We start from the raw sequence: 15,756 nt of genomic DNA, 5'->3' as shown, positions 1-15,756 counted from the left end.
TTTGCCTGATGTTGACCTTGAAAATAGATGGAGGTTGAATTCAGTCAGCTGATGTGCATATCCCATTCAAATTTCAAGTCAATCAGATGACAATTGAGGACTTTAGAAATTTGAAAAAAAGTGGTTGATCTTTGGCCTTTGTTGACTTTTGACCTTCGACCTCAAAAATAAATCGGTTTCTGTTAGAGCACCAACTCTACCATTTGGTGAAGTTTCGTGAAGAACGATTTAAAATTGTGTCCGTTTGTTTCTTGTCAAAAAAACATTTTTTGACAAGTATATTGATCACTCCGGTTTGTGTGTTTGTACGTGAGCGGACAGACAAACACACAAACCGGAGTGATCAATATACTTGTCAAAAAATGTTTGTTTGACAAGAAACAAACAGAGACGGGGTGAAAACATAACCTCCGTACACCTTTGGTTGCAGAGGTAAAAAAAAATAAAAATAATAATCAGAACACAAGTCAGGAGACGACGATGGTTCACGAGCGAGCGGTATTCTTCGGTTTATTTCGAAAATTCGGTTCGATTCCGACAACTTTGAAAATTTGACCTTTGTGACCTTCAAATGTCAAAACGAAGGTCAATGACATTGAAATGAGATAGAAAACAAGCATTCTGAGTATTGCGCTGCAATACACGTCCCCTCCCGGCAGTCTGTCGTCTGTTGGGGAAATTACCAAGGGTTATTTACCCACAGGTTCTGAATCGTTCCCAATCGCTAATTAGCTCAGGACGGGCTCACCTGTGATTCGCACTTGGGACTTCGATTTATACACCTTGCAGACAGGTCACCTGTAGCACGAGAAAATACGTTGTTGATAAAGAACCTTTCGAGTCGCTAAATATCAATAATTTATTATATTTTCCGGTTCACGATCAATGATCGATGTGTATAGAGTCACTTGAAAAAGTAAGTACACCCCATGTAAAGTTTTGACTTTTTCAACATATTTCAACATACAGCTATTTGATCTTAATTTCAACACTATTGATAGATAAAGGTGATATTGAAGCGCGGTGCTACGCGCGCTACTTGCTTACCAAGGAGGAAGCGGACAACGCGGTAAATCAAAAGAGACTTTATTGAAAGAGCCCTACTGTAGCACTGAGGAGCTCGGGGCTGCGAGCCCCGTGTATATCCCGAGGCCACGCCTACCCCACGGGCGTGGCCGACGCCCACTTGGTGCGCGGAATGATGCCATCACGCCAGTGAGCTTTCGTGTCCGCCACACGCGCCCCCCCCAGAATTCCCGCGCACCTGGAGGGCCAGTTTGCGGGGCAAACGGATGACCCGGCCGAAGCGCCCTCTGGCGACTGGCGGCGTCCGGGGTGCAGGGATGCCAGCTGGGATGCCTCCGGCTGCACCCGGGATGCGTGCAGGACCGGGGGGCGGCATGCCGGCGGGGCTGGGCGGTGCCGGGGGTCCGCCTGAAGGGGGGCGGCCCCGACGCGGGGGCCGAGCCACCGGCGGTGGGTGGTCCATGTTGAGGTGGGCCGGCTTGAGGCGATCCACTGAGACGCGGTCGGGAGTACCGCCGATGTCCAAGGTGAAATGTTTCACCCCGGTCTCCAGCACGCGGAAAGGCCCATCGTACGGGGGCCGCAGTGGTGTCCGGTGGGCATCGTGCCGGACGAAGACGTACTCCGCGGTGTGAAGCTCCGTGGCGACGTGCGTAGGTGGGTGCCCGTGGTGCGCCGTCGGCACCGGGGCGAACCTCCGGGCTGTCTCCTGCAGCGCGGAGCGCTCCTGCGCCGCGGACCATGGTGCCGTGGGGTCGGGGAGGAACTCGCCCGGCACCCGCAGCGGTTGTCCGAAGACCAACTCCGCCGCGGATGCGCGCAGGTCGTCCTTGGGCGCCGTCTGGAGGCCCAGCAGGACCCAGGGGAGCCTGTCGACCCAGCCGCCGTCGCGGAGGGTGGCCCGGAGCGCGCCTTCAACGAGCGGTGGAACCGCTCGCACAGGCCGTTGGCCTGGGGGTGGTAGGCCGTGGTTCTGTGCAGCTGGACCCCGAGCCCCCGCGCGACCGCCCCCCAGAGCTCCGAGGTGAACTAGGGGCCGCGGTCGGACGAGATGTCCGAGGGGGCGCCGAACCGGGCGACCCAGGTGGCGATGAACGCCTGCGCGACGTCCGCCGCCGCCAAAGGCACGGCCTCCGGCCACCGGGTGGTGCGGTCCACCATTGTGAGGACATGGGTGAAACCCTGCGAGGGGGGCAGAGGTCCCACCAGGTCCACGTGAACGTGGTCGAACCTACGTTCCGGCACCGTAAACGGGGCCAATGGGGCCTGGGTGTGTCGGTGCACCTTCGCGCGCTGGCACACGAGGCACGTCCTGGTCCAGCCGCGGACGGCCTTCCGGAGGCCATGCCAGACAAACTTGTCGGCGACCAGCCTCTGGGAGGCCTTCGTGCCCGGGTGGGACAGACCGTGGATGGCGTCAAAACCCTGGAGCTGCCAGCCCGCGGGCACGATGGGGCGAGGCCGCCCGAGGGAGACGTCGCACAAGAGGGCCGTGCCCGCGCCGTCGAACGGCACCTCGGTGACGCGGAGGCCCATGACGGTGGTCCGCAAGGCCTGGACGCCACGGTCGGCGGCCTGGTCCGCCGCCATCCGGGCATTGTTGATGCCGAGGTGGACTGCGTGGGCGACGGACCGGGAAAGGCAATCCGCCACCGGGTTGTCCTTCCCCGTGACGTGCCAGATGTCCGTCGTATATTCGGACACGGCCGAGAGGTGACGCTGCTGCCGGGCTGGCCACGGCTCGGTGACCTTGCCCATCGCGAAGACCAGTGGCTTATGGTCGACGAAGGCCGTGAACGCACGGCCCTCGAGCAGATGGCGGAAGTGCCTGACCGCCAGGTGAAGCCCGAGCAACTCGCGGTCGAAGGTACTATAACGGCGTTCGGGCGGGGGCGAAGCTGCCGGCTGAAGAACGCCAGCGGTTGCCAGGCACCACGCACCCATTGCTCGTGCACCGCGCCCACCGCGTAGTCCGAGGCGTCGGTGGTGAGGGCGATCGGTGCATCGGGGCGCCAGGTGCGCGAGCATGGTGGCGTTAGCCAAGGCGAGCTTCGCGCCCGCGAACGCCGCGTCCATCTGCTCGGTCCAGGTAACGTCACCTTTGCCCGGCTTCCCTCGGAGGGCCTCGTGCAGGGGGCGCAGGAGCTGGGCGATGCGGGGCAGGAACCGATGGTAAAAGTTTACCATGCCCAGGAACTCCTGGAGCCCCTTGATCGTGCGGGGGCGCGGAAACCCCTTCACCGCCTCCACCTTGGCCGGTAGGGGGACGGCCCCGTGCCTGGTGACGCAGTGCCCCAAAAAGTCGATGTCGGCGACGCCGAACCGACACTTGGCAGGGTTCACGATGAGGCCATGCTGGCCCAGGCGTTCGAAGAGCGTGCGGAGATGGTGGAGGTGCTCTTCGCAGGACGCGCTGGTGACGAGGATGTCGTCCAGGTAGACATACACGAAATCCAAGTCGCGCAAGACGCTGTCCATTAGTCGCTGGAACGCCTGAGCCGCATTCTTCAACCCGAAGGGCATCCGAAGAAATTCGAAAAGTCCGAATGGCGTGATGACGGCCGTCTTCGGGATGTCCTCCGGCCTGACGGGGACCTGATGGTAGCCGCGTATGAGGTCCACCTTTGAAAAGAAGGACATGCCCGCCAACCGGGCGAAGTCCTGAATGTGGGGGACGGGGTAGCGGTCGGGGGTGGTGGCGTCGTTGAGGCGCCGGTAGTCCCCGCACGGTCGCCATCCCCCGCCGGGCTTTGGCACGATGTGGAGCGGCGACGCCCAAACACTCTCGGAGCGCCGCACGATGCCGAGCCGCTCCAGCGTAGCGAACTCCGCTTTAGCTACAGCGAGCTTCGTCGGCTCGAGGCGGCGTGCCCGGGCATAGACCGGTGGCCCGGCGGTGGGGATGTGGTGTTCCACCCCATGCTTGACGGCCCCCGCTGAGAAGGTGGGCCGCGTGAGGGCCGGGAAGCCGGCGAGGAGGCGGGTGAATTCGTCCACTGCCGGAAGCGTACAGATCAACCTGGCCGGAACCGAACCGCTCAGCAAGCCGCTCGGCGAGCCGGGCAGTCCGCAAGCGAGCGAGCTGAACATCTCGGCCTGGACGAGCCTTCTGTGCTTTACGTCCACCAACAGCCCATTTGCACACAGGAAGTCCGCGCCAAGCAGTGCCATGCGCACGTCGGCAGTGACGAACGACCACCGGAAAACCTGCCCTCCGAACCGCAGAGAGAGGCAGCGTTTTCCGTATGTGCGTATGGACGTACCGTTGGCAGCAAGCAGTGCGGGGCCCCAGCCCGCGGTTTGCTTGTCGGACGTACCGGCGGGAACGACACTCACCTGCGCTCCCGTGTCGCACAGGTAACGGCGCCCGGACAAGGTGTCCGTTACGAACAGTAGGCTGTTTGAACGGCCGGCGCTCAGTGCCACTACCGAGGGCCGGCCCGGGCGTTTCCCGACCTGCCGAATGAGCACGGCGGGCGACACTGCCGAGCCTCGTGGCCGAACTTGGTGTGAAACCGGCACCAGGCTTGCGGTTTTTTCCGCGGCGGCGGAGGTGGGCGTGGCGTGGCGGCCGCCACGAGGCACCCCTCGGAGGTTCCGCGGCCACGCGGTGCGTCGTGTAGTAGGGGTGGTCACCCGCAGGAGGTTCAGCGGCCACGCGGTGCGTCGCGTAGTAGGGGTGGTCACCCGCAGCAGTTTCGGGCTCGGAGTAGGGGCGCGCAGCCGCAGCCGCTGTAGCCCCGGGAGCCGCACCGAAACTCACCCGCATGTCTAAAGCCGCGAAGAACTTGTCGGCCTCGGCAGCGAGAGCTCGGGGTTCCGTTATCATGGAACCGGCCAACGCGAGGCGTACTCGTGCCGGCAACTGGCGTCAAAATAGCGCTCGGAATAGAAAATCTGGGGTTTCGTCGCCCAGCAGCGACAACATATGGTCCATTCGGACCGACGGTCGCGTGTCGCCGAGCTCGGGGAGGTCCAGGAGGCGGTCGGCCCGTGCGTCCACCGTGAGGCCGAACGTGGCGAGGAGGAGACGCTTGATCGCCTCGTACCTGTGGTCGTCCAGCGGGTCCGGCATCCGGCAGACACGACCCGGGCGGCTGTGCCGGGCCCGAAGGCGGCGACGACGAGGTAGTATCGCGTCGCGTCGCCCGTGATGCGCCGAAGCTGAAACTGAGCTTCGGCTTGCACGAACCAGAGCTCGGCTTGGGCCTCCCAGAACTCAGGGAGCTTGACCGCGTTGATTGCCATTGATATGGCGTGTTCGGATGGTCAGCGACGGCTGAGCCAACGTCGAGGTCACCAAATGAAGCGCGGTGCTCCGCGCGCTACTTGCTTACCAAGGAGGAAGCGGACAACACGGTAAATCAAAAGAGTCTTTATTGAAAGAGCCCTACTGTAGCACTGAGGAGCTCGGGGCTGTGAGCCCCGTGTATATCCCGAGGCCACGCCTACCCCTCGGGCGTGGCCGATGCCCACTTGGTGCGCGGGAATTCTGCCATCACGCCAGTGAGCTTTCGTGTCCGCCACAATATAATATAACAAATATCATGAAACATTTACATTTTGTAGTCCATTGTATAATTTAAATAAACATAAATGCAAATTTCACATGTGGAAAAAGTAAGTACACCCCTACATTTATCACTACTTCAAATACCTAAAATTAGAATCAGGTGCACCAGCTCAGGTGCAAATGATTAGAACATCGTTAGAGACGATCTTGGAGTAACCTGTCTTATTTAAACCTCAGACATTTAGTTTGGTTTGCTCTTTGTTGTTGAAGTGTGTGGCGTCACCATGCCGAGATCAAAAGAGCTCTCTGAGGCTTTCAGAAAGAAGGTTATAGATGCCTACGAGTCTGGGAAGGGATTAAAAAAGATCTCCAAACAAGTTGAAATCAATCATTCGACTGTCCGGAAGATCATCTACAAGTGGAGAAGATTGCAAACAACTGCCAACTTGTTCAGGCCAGGCCGCCCCAGAAGGTTCAGCCCGAGAGCAGACCGCAAGATGCTGAAAGAAGTCTCTCAGAACCCCAGAATGTCATCACAGGACCGACAGGTAGCTCTTGCCACTGTTGATGTCAAAGTGCATGAGTCTACCATTAGAAAGAGGCTGCACAAATTTGATCTACATGGGAGGTGTGCCAGGAGGAAACCTTTGCTGTCCAGAAAGAACATCAGGGCAAGAATAAAGTTTGCCAATGAACACCCAGGCAAAGACCAGCACTTCTGGAACAATGTGCTCTGGACAGATGAGTCAAAGGTCGCGCTATTTGGCCACAGTATCAGAAGATATGTTTGGCGAAAACCAAAGACAGCATTTGACCACAAGAACCTGATACCAACTGCAAAGCATGGTGGTGGAAATATTATGGTTTGGGGCAGCTTTGCTGCATCAGGGCCTGGGCAGCTCACCATCATATAATCCACGATGAATTCTTCATTGTACCAGAGGGTGCTTGTGGATAATGTGAGGCCATCTGTCGGAAAGTTGAAGCTCAACCGAAGGTGGACCTTGCAACATGACAATGACCCTAAACATACCAGTAAATCCATCAAGGAATGGTTGAAAAGAAAGAAATGGAGGGTTCTGGAATGGCCAAGTCAAAGCCCGGATCTAAATCCCATCGAGATGTTGTGGGGGGATTTGAAACGAGCTGTGCATGCAAGAAGCCCCTCAAACATCGCACAGCTGAAAGAATTCTGCATGGAGGAGTGGGCAAAAATTTCTCCCAGTCGATGTCAGAGACTGAATATGAATGAATGATCGTTTTAAGGTTGTCAGAGACTGGTAGACAGTTATAAGAAACGCCTACTTGAGGTTGTTTCTGCCAAAGGGGGCAATACCACCTATTAGAGCCAAGGGTGTACTTACTTTTTCCACATGCGAAATTTGCATTTATGTTTATTTAAATTACACAATGGACTTCAAAATGTAAATGTTTCATGATATTTGTTATATTATATCACCTTTATCTATCAATAGTGTTGAAATGAAGATCAAATAGCTGTATGGTGAAATATGTTGAAAAAGTCAAAACTTTACATGGGGTGTACTTACTTTTTCATGTGACTGTAAATATGTTGCTCGGCTTGGCTCCGCCCCTCCCGAAAGCGCCGCTGTGTCGTGCTTTTGACGTTCGCAGACGAGGCTGATGGCTTGATGGCTGATGGCTTGCTGATGGCTGATGGCGGTGCAGCTTGAGGAGAACTCCAGAATAAACAAGAGATATCCATTTTTAAAATATTTTCGTTTGATTAACGATATCTGCCAAACCACGTGCCCTATCGCAAATTCCAAAAGGACATTCTAGTAGACTGACATGCTGAACAGATGAAGTTTTCCCTCGATTGGCTCAAAAATGACGGAGGAGCTCGGTTTTAAAGGTTCATGCTTAAAAACGTCATAACTCTGAAACAATGTGACGCATGACGTCATGCTCGCTGACTTTTTCGTTCGTCATGGGTATGCGATTCTGCCTGCAAAGTTTGGCCTCTATCTGTTCAGCCGGTGCAGAGAAAAAGGGGTTTTCGTGTTTTCACGAAAACCAATATGGCAGGAAAACCACGTGACCTGTGACGTCATAATTACCATTAAAATATTCTTCAGACCGAGTCCCCCCTGCCGGTGAAAATTAGATCTCAATCGGTCCTATTATTGCAGAGAAAATCTTTTTTAAAGGAAATTAAAACTTAAAATGGCACTGAGTTAAGGATCATCAGAATGATCAGAATTCCCAAAGTTCAAAATGCCATATCTTTGTCAAAAATGATCGAAACGTCGTGAAGTTCGAACTTGATCTGTAACTTATCATGAGGAAACCATGTGCCAAGTTTGAAATCATTAGCATTAAGCATTTAGAAAAAAAAGTCCGGTAAACTGTTCTTTGCGTGATGGACTGACAGACCGACTATAAAAACCACCTTTAGATGCTTTTTATAGTCAGTCTGTCAGTCCATCACGCAAAGAACAGTTTACCGGACTTTTTTTTCTAAATGCTTAATGCTAATGATTTCAAACTTAGCACATGGTTTCCTCATGATAAGTTACAGATCAAGTTCGAACTTCACGACGACTGACAGACTGACTGACGGCGTGCAAAGCTATCGTCCCCTTCGGTGTACACCGGTTGGGGACTAATAATGTATAATCAGTTATGAGGTTAGCTAGCCACACAACACCGAAAATTTGGTTAGATTCCGACAACTTTGAAAATGTGACCTTTGTGACTTTCAAAGGTCAAAGGTCGAAGATTCTGAAATTTGTTGGAAAACTTGTATTTCATGATGTATGTGATAATATAAGATCATGTACGACATTTCACCCTATCAGGAAGCGAACAATGTAATAAAACCATCAAAAATCCACTTTCCTAGAATTCGTGACCTTGTGACAAAAATGAAAAATCGAGCTAGAATGCGGCTGGACACGTGACATTGGCCTAACCAAATACCAAAACCCCTGTCAGATTCCACCAACTCCCTCGGAGAAGATGTAGCTTGAACTCGATTACCCCCTAAAAAGACGACTTTTTCGGGCGTTGCTCCGCCCACAATGGGCGCAATACGCCCACTCTAGGCAGGACACAACTAAATCATGATATCAACCTCCCACCAAAGTTTCATCAAGATCGGATGATATCATCGGGTAGTTATGCTGCGGACAGACAGACAGACACACAGACACACACACACACACACCCATGGCGAATATAGTGGTCACTCTGTTTGATAACTCGTGAACCAATAAAGGTTACTTCTTGACATGCTGCGTTACATTTAAACTAGAATGACACTCTTCGACATCACGACATCGACCGATATGCATCTGCCCATATTATTACATCATTATAATACTTGTACGAAGTTTGCTACAAATCAATTCAGCTGTTCTCAAGTAATCACATTTTTACCTGACATGACCTCTGTTCTTTGACCTGAGGACTCCAAAATCTAATCAGTTAATCCTTACATCATTATGCATGTCTGTAACAAGTTTAAATTGGATCACTTTCGCCATTCTCAAGTTACACTTTACAGACATATTACAGACTTTGACCTTTGACTTGGTCGACGGAGGCATAAAAATACGTCACCTACCAGATTTGGGTGTTGATCCATCATCCTGAAATTGGAGACTGCAGAAATCACCGAGCCCGATTCGACAGAAACCAGAATCGTGGTCCAGCTGCACATTTTGGGATGCGAAAATCTTTTCACAGAAACTGGAAAGTTCCCGAATAACAATCTCCAAGTTGACGAAAATGCTTCCCAAAAGAGAAGAACCTGCAATCTGGACATCTTGCGGCTTCGAAAAAGAATTCATAAATTTACAGAAGTCAGCATACATTGCAAATTGAAATTTCTCTTTGGCGAGAGAGAGGAGCTCGTCCCGCAATGGATCCGACTCAGTACAAGCTCGAATAACCTTCTGATTCTCAATTCCAAGCTTATCGATCACTGCTTGGGCTGTTTCTGCTCTCAGTCCTTGTGATTGGAGCCATTCCAAGAAGCTCTCCATTTCACCAATGACCTGCCAGGGATACAAAGCTCATGTTAATCACAGAAAGGTTATACATGTTATTTTCTTTGTACAGTTTGGAATGTTTTGCGAGTCATAATCTTATCCAATTTGATCACATATCCAGTGAAACAGTAAACGTATCCAGCTTGTTCACCACACATATTGATTTGGGATAACGTTATCCTGATGAGCCCATAATAAGGGCGCAAGCTGGATCGGCCAATCTAATTCCAGGTATTTGTGACCAAAAATATCCGTCTTCAAAGACCTGAGTACCACATGGATGCTCTCCCAATCTGAAGTTGATGTGTTGGTATAATTTACGAAAACGACATCAGCATCATGTCGCGTTCAGGGTCAGAGTAGTTCCTCTTGTTTAATACACATGGACATATAAAACATGTTTTTTATTTTCCTCTCACTGCAATTGTCTCACACACGTTCCAAAGCGTCTCCACTTTCCTGGAAGTTGAACTTTTCAGGTTCAACACGCATAATCCTGTCATCCCAGAAACTAGGTTTGTGCTTGGATGGGAGACGTCTACATCGAAGGCTGGGTGTTGTACGCTTCGCACGGCAGAGACAGATACAGACCGGCACGCCAGAGACAGACAGACCGGCACGCCAGAGACAGACACAGACCGGCACGCCAGAGACAGACACAGACCAGCACGCCAGAGACAGACACAGACCGGCATGGCAGAGACAGACACAGACCGGCACGCCAGAGATAGACACAGACACAGACACAGACCGGCACGGCAGAGACAGACACAGACCGGCACGCCAGAGATAGACACAGACCGGCACGGCAGAGACAGACACAGACCGGCACGCCAGAGACAAACACAGACACGGACTCGCAGTTCTGGAATTCCAGATTAATTTCCTCGAGTCCAATTTAAGCAAGGATAGAATCTCAGTGGGAAGATAAACCAGGAATGTTACATTTTAGAGTTTAGACCCACAGGATTTTTTTGATATTTCGAGATTACGAATCAGGTTTTCCATCGACATTTAGGTTGTGAACGTTAAATATCCACCAGAAGAGGGAAAGTAGATAATTGTACATCGTTACGGTACATCGTACATACATAATTGTACATCGTTACGGTACATCGTACATACATATTTGTACATCGTTACGGTACATCGTACATACATAATTGTACATCGTTACGGTACATCGTACATACATATTTGTACATCGTTACGGTACATCGTACATACATAATTGTACATCGTTACGGTACATCGTACATACATAATTGTACATCGTTACGGTACATCGTACATACATAATTGTACATCGTACCCTTGTTAATGTTACAGTTACACCTCCTCATTTACAGGTCACATTGGATATACAAGATAATTATAAACACTTTGTGACTGATTTGTAGTTAAAATGAAGAAAGAGGTTTAATCATCGTTGTGGGAAGTTTCGTGATGACGTGAAATAAAACAATGTGGTGAATGAAACAAAACGAGTGAAAAACACCTCATTAAATGAACAATCAAATACCTCATCGCACATTCAATATAAACTCGTTTAACTTTCCTTCTTTCTCGTCATCAACGAACAGGAAATTATTTTATCTTTAAATGAACGTTTCACAGATATTTCTCAGTATTATTAATAAAATGACAACCTCAGAACAAACCTCTTTCGATCAGACCACGTGAACCTTCGTCACAGGAAGTTCCAGTCCGAGGTTGAGAAGATCAACCGGAAGTTCTTTGTCCTTAATAAATTCTTCTTCTTCTATTTTTCATGAGTATTTGTTGGTGTTTTCAGAGTCGTCGCGAGGATCTATATACGCCACACACCTGAATACCTCGGATATGGATACTGGAGGTTTATAATTATATTACTTGCTCCGTTCCTTTAATAAATCTTAAAACTGATCTGCAGAATCGAGGATACTTCTGAGTTAGACCGAGAAATACATCGAGTGGACCTGACCACGTGATCACCACGTCATCCCCACGTGACGGACAGTGTGCGGTCGACGCGATCTGAGCTCCTCATGCCGAGGGCAGAAAGAGAAAACATGATCCAAATCCTCGGGAACCTCACACCGGCCACACAACCCCGTCGGCGTCGGGTGACGTCATATCTGATGTCGGTAGAAGTTGAGAGAACAGTGTCCGAGTCGCAGCTTATGTAAGATTGTCTGATCCCTTCGGGAGAGCCGAGGGAACGACCCAGAGAATTGAACCAAATGGTGAACCTCGTGGCACCATCTCCCCTTGGTGGAGAAAACTCCCATTGAGATTTCCATTCATTGTTGATTTGATTAAATTATTAAATTCGTTTTAAATTATTATTAAATTCTGTTTAATTATTAAGTAATTTATATTATTATGAATTAATTAAAATTATTAAATTCTGTTTAGTTAATTCGAGACTTCTGCCAGAACAGCGGAACTGGGCGTTCCGAATCCGACCTGAGAGCGCGTTTGTCTGCCTAGTCACGTGATTCATTCCCGCCAATGCCCACGTGGGCAGGAACCCAGCACAGGTCGACTGCCGTGTATGTCCGCGAAGTTAACAACCTGTAGGTCATGCCTGTCACTTGCTGCAGGTACTATGTAAACCTGTGCTAACCTGTTTCATGGTCAGGTTGTCACCGACTAAACCGACTCCCCCACCAGGTGTCCTGGTTCGGAGGGTGTATGGATATGGACACCCAACAGGATTAAAAACAAAACCCGTCAAGGGGCGGAGGAGCTCCACGTGAGCCAACAGCCATCCATATCTGGTGCCCAACTGTGTCTGCGGATGTCCTCCTGCAGGTGGGTTACCTTTTTCAAGGAGGTATGTGGCAGGATTTGAACTCCGGCTCCTGTAAAACACAAGTAAAAGTACGATGAACCCGACAGTTCACTAGATGATGTGACTGGAGCAAAGCCTCAGGGACCCCCATTCTTTGATGACAGGAGGTAAAGCACGGGGCAACTCTGATGTGTCAGGTTATGGTGGTGGTGTGTCTGGGTGGTGCTCTGTTGTTACCTTTCAGATGGCGGTCCCTTTGAGTAAACCTGAGGCGAGCTTCATGAACAAAACCAGTGACTTTCACCAGGACAAGTCTCAAAATGGATTGGTGGAGTAACACGCTTTGTAAACCTTGATCAACCACCTGGTGGTTATTAGCAAGTTCATGTTGGACTGGGATTCATTCCTGAATTGAGGATGCTGGTTGCATCATGACAGGTGTTGCTCTTCCTTTGATACAGTGCACACCTGTGCACACCTCATAATACGCTCGTTGACCGGTGTTGCCTCGATTACGACAGCAGTCAGCTTATTGGACACAGCTACAACAAATCCCTGTGAATGGAAACCATCAAATACTTTGTTCAACCTGGTTATTTACCCAAACACTTAATTTTCATTCATGCCCCCCCTTGGAGTTCCCTTCGGATGCATGCAGAGTTTTGGGCTGATACATTTTATGGCTTCGGAGTTATGGAAGAGACACACACACACACACACACACACACACACACACACACACACACACACACACACACACACACACACACACACACACACACACACACACACACACACACACACTATCTTTTGTTGTTGGAGTTTCACTTTTGTTGTCTCGATCTCCATGAGGAGTTTCGTCGTTTAAGAAATCACGTCATTTTTTGTCTTGTCTGGGATGCCTGCAGGTATAATGAAGCCTCGTCAAGCAGGATGGCTCGGACCGTGGAACAGCGAATGAGGTCATCAAATCCACTAAACTCTCGCTTGGGGGGGGAAGGAGACCAAGACGATCTGGAGGAAATGCTCATCAAATTTCAGGACTATGTGCCACCCAGAAAGCGAAGAGAGTTGCCAGACACCACCCGAAACAAAGGCACCAGCGGAGTGGGGATTCTTTTGATCATTTAATAAAAATTCTGAGGATAATTTTCATGGATTCCGAATACCGATGCAAAGAGGATCTCGGAAAAAACTCCTCGATATGGGAGATTAGCTCTCACTGGCCAAAGCCATATAAATAGAGCAACACCTTCAGCTCTCGCATAAGCAAACAAGAAAGAGCAGAGATTGCATACCCTCCCAGGATGTGATTGTTTGGTGTATTTTGTGTTTTATTGCTGATGTAGATTTATGTTCAATCCAATATAGTGTTGTGGATATTTTGGACAATAGGGGAAGGCGGGGCAAGTTGAGCCAGTTTTTGTTCTTAGAATGTTAGGACTGAACTTACTGATGATCTTGCACAAATGAGTATCTTGCCTTCTAATTTAATCCTTGGGAAACATTTTGTAGCTAGTTCTTACTTTCTATCCCCACACTGAAAGTCACTGTGACTTTTGAAAAAACGGAGGCAAAATGGCTCAACTTGCCCACCTGATGGGGGTAAGTTGATCCAACCTCTGGGGTAAGTTGTACCACATAGGGGTAAGTTGATCATTGCCCCAAATAAAGATAACTAAAGTAGAAAACCATTGTTTTGCCAGAAAAATATTTAATGTTGTAAAGTTCTACAACACTGAACGAAATGATTACCTTGTGTTCATGGTTATAGTAATCAGTTACGAACAAATTGAGTCACTCTCATATAAAAACAATATTGTCAACTGTGGTAAGAAAAGTCAACTCAATCCACCTGTCACAGTTTCAAGTCACAATTAAACAAAAAGTATCCCAAATAGTTGATCATTGCCCCAAATAAAGATAACTGAAGTACAAAAATTGGTCTGCCTGAAAAATATTTAATGTACTTGTTACAACACTAAACGAAATATTTACATGTACCTTGTGTTCATGGTTATAATTCAATGTGGCAGCTGGATTGAGTTGAAAACAGCTGCCACAGTTTTAAGTCACAATAAAACAAAAGTGTCCCAAATACACCCAGAAAGGCCAACAGTCAGACTCCAATTAAGGCACAATATCTTGCTCATCAATGCCAGCTTCATCATTTGGATCTGGAACTAAAACTAAAACATGTCAGAAATCAAGTCAATTAAGCTGCCAAACTGACAAGTCACAATTGAACACAAGCTGTCCAGAACAACGGGCAGAACTGCCAACGCACTTAGGCTGTGGCAGCTTACGCACGATGTCTTCCAGTTCAAATCCTGCTTCATCCTTTGGGTTTGGAACAAACACTGGGTTGTCAGATCCAACTTTTCCAGCAACCTTCTGCAGGAAGACACCTTCAAACTGAAATTCCTCTCCATTCAGTACATCAACCCGAGCAATGTAATGCACAAATCTTGATTTGCCAGCACATTTGACAACTACAAAGTCACCTTCAATGATATCCATATCACTGTCCACATCTGATTCGTCATCATACTCAACTTCTGAATCACCATCTGTCTCACTGGAACTAGGGGTTTTTGATCTTTGGGGACATGTCTTTTTCCCATTAGCTTTGAACAAGCATCTCTTTGATTTCTTGGCTGATGGCTTCCGTTTGCGATTTTCAGATAGGGCTGCAAGCCCCTGGCGTACTGGGGTGTCAGTCAGAATCTTTGTGCTGCCTTTTTTGCGACCAGCTTTCGTTTTCTTTCTTGCTGTTGCTTTCGGAAATGGGTGAACATCAGATGGTGATACGTATTATTATTATCTCCACCAACATGAGTTGGCAAGTTGAGCCAGACCCTACGGGGCAAGTTGAGCCATGGCTCGATTTGCCCCGTAGGGTCTGCCTCAACTTACCCCAGTCTGAACTTTCTGAGATGTCTCCACATACACACATATTCTATGCATCCATCGTATTAAAGTCTATGACAAGAATGGAGACACATACCTGGACTAACAATTGTCATCTGATATCCATATTATATCGATGCTGCATATGGAAGAAACGTGAACTTACCTGTTTTACACGTTTTTACTTTTATGGCTGAAAATTGGATTTTTCCCTCTGCAACACTGGTTTCTGTTTCAATTTAGAAAACAATATGGCAGAATTTGGAGTTATGCAATGGGGCATCTATAGATGGCACCGCCACAAAGTCTGACTCATTCATAACTGGCTGGGAGGTGGTGGCTCAACTTACCCCAATGCTCAACTTGCCCCGCCTTCCCCTACTGGCTGGAATTGGGAGGAGCAAGTCAAAAAGGAGGAGCGAAGATGGGATTGGTCGCATGAAGAAAAGGGGAGGAGAATAGTAGGATTGGTTGAGCAAAGTGTAGGTGGGAGGGATGAGGGCAGTGGGGATTGG

The 15,756-nt window shown here is 49.4% G+C and overlaps 1 protein-coding gene and 1 long non-coding RNA gene across 3 annotated transcripts in view; one reads left to right on the top strand and one right to left on the bottom strand.

The window, feature by feature from the left end:
- Positions 1-11,359, bottom strand: part of LOC144892213 (uncharacterized) — a 108,848-nt gene extending 97,489 nt beyond the window's left edge. Inside the window, exons 1-2 of one of the 2 annotated variants that reach the window (XM_078777666.1) lie at positions 11,217-11,359; positions 9,129-9,561 (exon numbers count right to left, since the gene is read on the bottom strand). In XM_078777666.1, coding sequence (XP_078633792.1) covers positions 9,129-9,549 — 421 coding nt within the window. In that variant the 5' untranslated portion in view covers positions 9,550-9,561; positions 11,217-11,359. Of the gene's footprint in view, positions 1-9,128; positions 9,562-11,216 lie in introns of those variants that run through there. The other variant, XR_013623419.1, reaches the window with a different exon arrangement.
- A 748-nt stretch (positions 11,360-12,107) lies between these two features.
- LOC137427867 (uncharacterized) lies at positions 12,108-13,713 on the top strand. Its single transcript, XR_013623423.1, has 2 exons — positions 12,108-12,351; positions 13,240-13,713. It is a non-coding gene; the product is annotated as an uncharacterized LOC137427867 (long non-coding RNA).
- The last annotated feature ends 2,043 nt before the right edge of the window (positions 13,714-15,756 follow it).

This window comes from Myxine glutinosa, chromosome 5, assembly GCF_964187855.1.
Source record: "Myxine glutinosa chromosome 5, kmMyxGlut1.1, whole genome shotgun sequence".
In the NCBI taxonomy this organism is placed as follows: domain Eukaryota; kingdom Metazoa; phylum Chordata; class Myxini; order Myxiniformes; family Myxinidae; genus Myxine; species Myxine glutinosa.
The sequence above is the reverse complement of the archived record's forward strand: the minus strand, read 5'-3'. Positions and strand labels throughout refer to the sequence as shown.